The sequence below is a fragment of the Mandrillus leucophaeus genome, unplaced genomic scaffold (genome assembly GCF_000951045.1).
Source record: "Mandrillus leucophaeus isolate KB7577 unplaced genomic scaffold, Mleu.le_1.0 Scaffold852, whole genome shotgun sequence".
NCBI lineage: Eukaryota > Metazoa > Chordata > Mammalia > Primates > Cercopithecidae > Mandrillus > Mandrillus leucophaeus.
This window is the reverse complement of record NW_012109275.1, coordinates 294,892-303,738: the sequence shown is the minus strand read 5'-3', so window position 1 is coordinate 303,738 and position 8,847 is coordinate 294,892. Positions and strand designations below refer to the sequence as shown.

General features: G+C 40.3%; 1 protein-coding gene across 1 annotated transcript in view; it reads left to right on the top strand.

Moving 5' to 3' along the window:
* The first annotated feature begins 2,726 nt into the window (after nt 1-2,726).
* STAB2 (stabilin 2) overlaps nt 2,727-8,847 on the top strand; it is a 166,792-nt gene continuing 160,671 nt past the window's right edge. Inside the window, exons 1-2 of the mRNA XM_011968635.1 lie at nt 2,727-3,011; nt 6,077-6,210. Of these exons, the coding sequence (XP_011824025.1) occupies nt 2,934-3,011; nt 6,077-6,210 (212 nt within the window). The 5' untranslated portion in view covers nt 2,727-2,933. The remainder of the gene's footprint in view (nt 3,012-6,076; nt 6,211-8,847) is intronic.

Here is an 8,847-nt window from a genome sequence, read left to right as displayed (position 1 = left end):
ACCCAAAAGGAAACTATAATCTCTCACATTGTCGCCACTGAGGACAGATCACAGGGGCAAAGGAGGTGAGTGCTGATCAAGGAAGGCGGGAGGAGGAGGCAGTGAGAGAGCAAACAGCAGTCCCGGGGAGAGGACAGCCGCACCCAGTCTTACGTGACTGTTCACAGCACAAGGAGGAAACTGGAGGGATAACACTGCCCATGGAATATTGCTGATTAAAAACCACTTGAAATGAGACAGAAATTACAACAATCTGCAAAAGGAATATAGACCACAATAAAGAAAGTGACATTTCACCCAGCACAGGACATATGGATCAGCAAAGCTGAGACAACTCAGGACAGGGGAAAATCCAGACCTACTTCAGAGCTACAGTGGGCTCAGGGTAGAGGTCTGTGTAGCTGCTGTCTGTTACATTTGCATATTTTAACTGTAGAGTAATAGTTAAGGGTGATTGAATACCTACCGTACGCTAGGTACCAGTCTAAGCACTTTACTTGTCAATTGCAGGTACATTTTAGGGAAAGGGGATAGGGGTTTAAAATGACGTAAAGAATTCCTGTTTATAGCAATCAAAAGAGCCTAACAGAAACAAAATTAATTAACACACCTATTCAAACAATTTCTAAAGAATGCCATGTGCATTATAGCCATTTTTTAATGCAACTAATTGATAAACTCTATGCACAGGTCTCTGTGGCCACTGGCAGGCTAACCTCTCCTTCTAGCAATTGAAAAATGAAATAATCTACCAGCTAAAGTCTAACATGATATTTCCCTTAGAGATGCTGATAGAACACAGAATCTGGAGGTTGCCAATATAAATTTGCAAAAACAGAAAGCATCCCTTACTCTCAAAAGCTTGAGAAATGCTGCCTTAAGCAGAGTTGAACTGTTTTTTGTTTCATTTGGTTGCGTTGTTTTAAAGGACTTCTCAGAACTTTCAGTGGACTAACAAGCATGGCCAGTCCATGAGAAAGGGACATCAGAGACAGGGTTTCCCAAGTTATCTGGTAAGAGAATTCTTCCCCACTACACCTACAGCATTTTCCATAACTAAATTGTGTTTAGTAAAACACTATTTAGGAAATGCTAGTATGGGCTCATTTTATTATTTCACCTAGAATCTAGCCTGTTCCAAACCCCAGATTTTTATCTACATCCTTCAGAAAGAAAAGAATCAGAAAGAAGCATCCAACTTATGTCCCTGGTATATTTTTTAAGGTAACACAGCTGCTGTAAAGGATAAATATCAACATCTCACTGGCTTCATACAATCACAATCAATTTCTCCTCAAGCAACTGTCCAATGCAAGTGAAATCACCCAGGAAGCTTTGGAAAATTCTCCTGTGCCCCACTCCCAGGCATTCTGATTTGGTTATTCCGGAGTGGAGCTAAGCATTGGGAATTTTTTTAAGCTCCCCACCCAGGTTTCTGGGCTGGCCTCTGAGGGGCCTGTCTATGTTGGAAAAGTTTCCTAGATTATCAGTCATTATAAATGTTGTTTCAAAAGTTGAAAGGAGTAGGGAGGGGAGAGAGAGAAACTTTGTAGAGAAGAAAGGATCAGTGAACCAAAATTAGTATCTGTAAGTGCATGAATCTCCCATTTAATTTAGTGTCATGAGACATGCCCTGTTTTGTTGATAAGTCCAGACCTTATCCTTCCTGGTACTGGGTCTGACACTTTTCCATCATGGCTTCCAATAGGACTGGGAACACCATCTAGTATTTATTTATTCATTAAATATTCATTGTTTCAGCAGCAGAGGGCAGTGATTGACAGTACTGGCTCTGGAGTCACACCGTTTGAATACTAGATTTACCACCCATTAGCTGTGTGGCCTTGGATAAATTCCTTAACCTCTCTGCCTCAGTTTCCTCCTCTGTAAAATGGGGAGAATAATCCTGTTCCACCAAGCACTGTGAGAATTAAACAACTAAATCCATGGAGAGGCCTAGAATAGTGACTAGCATGCAGTAAGTTTTCAAAAAGTGATGGCTACTATTCTTAACCATTTTCATTATTTTCAAGTGCAGGCTTTCTGCTCTAGGCATCAAGGGGTACAAAGAAGATGAGGCTATATTCTTCTGTCCTCAAGGCATTCACAGCTGGGCATGGGAGACAGACAGACAGATGTGACCTCGGCTTTCATGGCATTATGTGCAAAATTGTGGAAGCATCTTCAGGCTGTCCTGTGGAGGGGCAGCACAAGAAGGCTTCCTGGAAGGGGCAGCTTTAGATCTGGACCTTAAAGGGTAAGATTGAACCTACAGGCTCAGTCACTTGTTACTGAAGTGACATGGAAAAGAAGAAAGAATGAGTCAAAACCCACCTGTCAGCATCTGCAAGGAGACCTTTCTTGCAGTGGAGTTTACCCAGGGTGAAGCCACCACCTCCTGCAAGGTTTCTGCAACATTCATTCCACACCTGGGACTGTGCCCACTTGTGGGCACTCCCCCAACCCTGCTCGACAGCAAGCTTGGACCTTTGCATTAGCACCAAAAGGCCTGCAGTGTTCCATGGTGTGGTTGTGGAAATGCTGGGAGGGCCGCAGGGCAGCAGTAGGCAGGACTAGAGGTGGGGGCAGAGTAGAGGAGAGGAGAGGCAGGACCGTTCTGAGAGTTTCGCAGGCACAAAAATCCCGGGCCAAGCCTCTGTCTCAGCCCCTGCAGGATATCCTGTCATTCAGCCAGGATATATAGACCATTCACAGTGGCCAATTTCACCAAGACTCCTGGATTTGCCATTTTTCCTTTCTGAAGGCAGGTCTCACCTATCTCCTGGTTCGATCTAGGAAAAAGGAAAGGAAGGGATTTAAAAGTAAACACTGAAATGAGAAAGAATTCACTGGGAGTTTATCAAACTAAGTTAAAATAGCTAAGTCAGCCTGACAGGTGCTTGGCACAGAGAAGGAGCAAATATTTCCTCATCATGCTACAACATTTAGTAATCTTTTGTCTTGGATTGGTTGTACAAAATTTCTGCTCCCCAGCTGAAACTACAGGGCAGGTAAGAGGAGACTTTCATATTTTTTTCGTTTGTTAATTGTCATGATGTGTTCAAAAGCTTGTTTTCCTCTATTGTCATGGGTAAAGGGTGAAATCTGGACTTCATAAAATACAGAGAGTGTTTGCGGAGACTAAGTCCTAATTGTAACGCACCGTCTTTCTGAAGGTGCGCTAACCCGCTTGCTGCTCTCCTGTGCTAAAGTGCCCCGCTGTTGTTGGGATCTCTAATTTTAGCACTAACGATCCTCTTTCCAGTGCAGATGTTGGCATCCTGTTTTTCATTTGTTCTAATAGTCTCATTATTGTGAATATCTACCATCCCATCTTCCTGACTGTAGAAAATAACTATGGCTGTGGAGAGATGGTCTGGGGAATTCCAGGGTGGATATCTCACTAAGGAACACAAGTATCAGAAATATTTCCAAAATCATCAGGCCTTCACTCGTTCATCTCTTCTGCCTTCCACTGAGTTGTAGTAAAAGTTCCCAGGGAGGTCTTACCAGTAGCCCCTGTGAAGTACCTCAGAAGACGGAACCCTCAAGCAAGCTCACCAAGGTGTCGTCACAGAGTGAGGCCAGCTGTCAGTGAGACAGCATGTGATTTCTGATCCATCAAGAATGAATCTTAACCATGATTCTACACCTGTGCCTGGCAAATTTTTATCAAAACCAATTTTATTACAGTTGGCTGCATGCTCTGATAATGTTTTCATGAAAAAATGGGAAGCTGGCCTAATGGCTTTGAAATTTGGTAGGGTTGAGTTTGAACTGTGGATCTCATTTTTCTGTTGAACAAATAGGTCTGAGGATTAGTCAGATCCTCCACAGCTGTTTGACCCCGAGCAAGTTTTTTAATCTCTTCAAGCTTCAGTCTTGCCCCTGACAGTGCTCCACAAATGGCAGTAATTATCATCACCATCATTATCTTCTTAATCACCATCATCATCATCACCAAGTGTTTGCATTCATGCAGAAATCAGACTTTAACTGATTTAAACAAGCTGAGTTTACTTTCTAGAGAGGACAAGTCTGTAAATACTGTATGAGAGAGAGACTGAGCCTTTTCATTTGAAAAGGGCAATTTGAAGGTCAAGAGGTTTCTTAAGAAGAGGGTTTTAAATCTAGCCCACAAAGAAAGAAAAGACAAAGTAATGTAACCCCACATACTTATCCAAATATGAAACCCTCATGTAAAGAAAAGCCTGCTTTAAAAAAAAATGTGGAGGTGTCATGACAATTAAAGGAGGTTAATTCAAACTATACCTAAGTGTAGCTTTTATTATTACTCAATAAAGAACCTTCTCGTGCTAGTTTAGTTCGTGATGATCACCAAATGAAAGCTCCTGGTAAAAACAGAGATTTCAGTTTTCTATATTCCACTCAGGTGCAGGAAAGAGAAAGGGCTAATCAAGGAATCACAAGACCAGTAACTCACAGGGAGACCTTGGGCAAGTCACTGCAACACCCCTCACCTCAGTTTTCTTCCAGCTAAAATGAGGATGATGATACCTGCCCTACTTATCTTCAGAGTAGTGAAGATCAAATAAGATGATACCTTTGAAAGGATGCATAACCAATAATTGTTCTGAAGATGTAAAGTTTCTTTTTATGCAGATTTTATATATTTCAATGGACTTAGAAGCAGTGGTGACATTTCCACCACGCCTAGCCTATTGCTGGGCCCGTGGATGAGCTGTGGGATAACACAGAAGCATGAGACACGATCCTGCCCAAGAAGGGGGTTTTAATGGAGTACAAAGACCAACAAAATGTGCTCCACTGGGCCAGCCACAGGAAGAGTAGAAGCTGAGAAAAGGAAGAAAAATGAGTGTAGTATTGTGAAAGAGGTGGTGTGAAACACGGCCTTGAAGGACATGGTTTAGGTAGCCCAGTGAAGGGGAGAGAATATGCCAGTTAGGAGAGGAAACAGGTACAAAGGTAGGTGAAGAGTTACAGGAGCCAGCATTCACCACCTGTGATACTTCAGACATTTTTGCCAGGAAATTTGCACCTGCTTAAATGACCTTCATCATTCAAAGGTCTCAATAACCTCACGAGTGGTTATTAATATCTCCTCTTTATAGGTGATGGCAAGGGTAAGCAATTCATTCGAGATTGTACACTTAGCAAGATATAGAGTTTGACTCCAAATTTAGGTCTTTTAATCCCCAAATTTATTCTCTCTTAGTTGCACAAAGCTGCTCCATCTTAAGCTTGATGGGGAAATGAAGAAAAGTTGAGGAAAGGGAGGCATCTCTTGCAGAGGATCAGCCTCGGCATTATGAGCAACAGGGGATCCTAAAGACAGTGCTAAATTGGGTCTGGATCATTCAATTTAGCAGTTACATCTCCACCACCTTATGCTGCTAAATAACTGTTTCTAGCGCATCTGTCTGATTTCCCCAGTTCATTCATTTAATCAACAGGTATTCACTGAGCACTGCTATGCATCAGATACTATTTTATGGCTTAGGTACAACAGTGAACAAAACAGAGAAAGATCCCTGCTCTCCAGGAGCCTACTTTTCAGTTGGATTGTAATCTAAAGATTGCCAATATCTTTGAAAGAGTAACTGTATCCTCCTCAGCACTGGCACAATGCTGGCTCCACAGCAGACATTCCTGTGGAATCAATAATGAAAGAACATCCTTGAGATCTGCTGATCTATGACCAATTGACCTTGAATAACATGCTTTAAGAATTTTTCACTTGAGAGTGTATTCTGCAATATATTTCAGGTTCCCCACTTGAATAAATGTGGGTAATAACATTATATTACCTTGCTCGACTTCAGACTCTAGCTCAGGTATGGCAAATGTATAGTGCAAACAGTGGCTCTTCTTTCACCTACAGCCATGGCAGACATTGCTTATTGATCTCAATACTCTTTCCAGATAAGATTGAAAGGAGTAGACCAGTCATTACCAATCAACCCTATCACCATCCCTGACGTTTCATTTGAGATGATTGGAGACATTCCAGTGAAGAAGACTGGCCATGCTAGATGTTTTGCAAGACTCTGATAACAGGAATCAGGAATTAATGTTCTTTTTTATATTTACACAGGCAAGAAGATGTGATAGGAAGTCTCTTCTTACAATTAGGACCGAGTGCCGATCCTGCGCTCTCAACCTTAGAGTCAAGTGCCCAGATGGTTACACCAAGATTACCAATGGCTCTGTAGGAGTTCGAGATTGCAGGTACTCATGAGAAAATAAATGTGCTGGAACTGTGAATCCAACTTGAAACTCCCTGTCTCAAAAACTGCAAAGCATTTCTATGACTTTTCTCTTGCTCTAAGACAATAAGCCCAAACTTAGGTAATTCACAATTTATCAACTTGAGTCTAAAATATATATTGTTAACCGGGCATGGTGGCTCATGCCTGTAATCCCCGCACTCTGGGAGGCTGAGGTGGGAGGATGACTTGAGATCAGGAGTTCGAGACCAGCCTGTCCAACATGGTGAAACCCCATCTCTACTAAAAATACAAAAATTAGCCAGGTGTGATGGTACATGCCTGCAATCCCAGCTAGTCAGGAGCTTGAGGCACGAGAATCACTTGAACCCAGGAGGAGGAAGTTACAGTGAGCCAAGATCAAGCCACTGTACTCCAGCCTGGGTGACAGAGTGAAACTGTATCTCAAAAAGTAAAACAAATAAAATATATATTGTTATTCATTCACATTTTAATACAAAATTGACTTATCTTGTATTGAAATAAACATAAACATTCTCTTTTCATCTTGCCTGTATTTTGAAAATCTGGGTTTTCTTTAATTTGGAAAGAATTCTAGTCTTGAACGTGTTAAAAGCTTTGAGTCTGGTAGTCATATTGTTAGCTATAGACCTTGATACTAATTAGAACTCGAAGAAGGGGAAAAATGAATTACAGCATGGTTGCATTTTATGTAAACTTTGCATTCTTGAAGACCTCTTGGGATTCAAAACTCTGATAATTCAAGGCTAATTCTGGCAAAGGATGGCAGGTGGTTCTGCTCACTAGCTAATGGGTGCAGCCATGGGGCTCAACTGCAAATGCAATTTGTATTTGCTCAGCCTGTTTATTTAGAAATCAGATAGTAGTCAATGAGTTTGCTTTTAACTCCGGGTTGAAGGGTTTTTTTTTTAATTTTGCACGAAATGAAACCTTAACACTATTATATCACACTATTTTAAATTCACATTTGCTTAATGTGACCACACTGCATTCTAAAATCAAAATCATCATTTTAAATAAAAGTTTCCCAGCATTAACTAACCTAGAATTAGCAAGCAGTGGGTATCATCAGGTGGGATAGTTTTTACCTGTTCCTCCTTTTGGAGGTTAGATTCGAATATAATGATTGAAGTTCATATGGTTCGTGATTAATGTCTCTGCATAATCAGGACTTGCAACACCGTGATTGCCCCTGATTCTTTCTGAAAAAAAAAAAGAAAAAAATTAATAAGCATATGCAGCAGTTAACCCTCAATTACTAAAACTGAAAACTTTTTTGTACTGGCTACTTTTTTGTTCATAGCCAAGGTGGACACTTGGTTATATCCCAACACACAAACACAGAAACACACACACACATACACACATAGGATAAAATTTTTGCATTCAGAAATGTTTTAGATTTAAAGACTTTGGTCTATCATTAATCTATGCTGGAACAAACTCAAGATTGGTTCTTTTATGTTCTTTGGTTCTGTTTAAAAATCACTTTATTGAGATACTACTGACATACAAAAACCTGAACATTCTTGATGTACACAACTTGATGAGTTTGAAGATAAGTACAATCCATGAAACCAACACCACAATCAGTGTCATAAATATATCCATCATCTTCAAAAGTTTTCTCCCGCCTCTTTTTTGTGATAAGAACGCTTAACATAAGATCTCCTCTCTTTGCGATGTTTAAGCATATATTACATTATAGTTTAGGCACTAAATCTCTAGAATGTTTTCATCTTTCGTAACCAAAACTTTGTACCCTTCAAACAATACCTTCCCATTTTCTCATCCTTCCAACCCTTAACAACCACCATTCCACTCTGTTTATATTCCTCATTTAAGTGGGATCATATAGTATTTGTTCTTCTGTGTCTAGCTTATTTCACTTAGCATGATATCCTCTAGGTTCATCCATGTTGTCGCAAGTTACAAGATTTCCTTCTTGTTAAGGGCTGAGTAATATTTCAGTGTATGTATATACCACATTTTCTTTATCCATTCATCCATTGATGGATGTTTATGTTGCTTCCATGTCTTGGCTATTGTGAATAATGCTGCAGTGAACATGAGAGTGAAGAGATCTCTTTAAGATCATAATTTCAATTTTTTTGGATATATAACGAGAAGTAGAATTAATGGATCATATGGTAGTTTTATTTTTAATTTTTGAAGGACCTCCATACTTTTTTCTATAGCAGTTATACCAATTTACATTTTCGCCGACAGTGTACAGGTAGGTGTTCCCTTTTCTCCACATCCTTGCCAACACTTGTTGCCTTTTGTTTGTGTGCTTTTTATAATAACCATCCTCATAGCTATGTGGATGTATCTCATTGTGGTTTTGATTTGCCTTTCTTTGGTGTTTAGTGATGTTGACCACTTTTTTATATATCTATTGGCCACTTGTATTCTTTCAAAATTAGTTCCTGAAGGGATATGTGGTTCTGCCCTTGGACTCTCCTTCTGCCCATGTTCGTGAAGAGGTGTCCCTGCCACTATTCTCAACCATTCAGAAAAAGTCAACTCTATCCCCAACTTGATTGTTCATAAAGTATGCAACTGTGCTGTTAATCAGTTATATTTCAACGACGGGTTGGGGAGGACAACCTTGAAT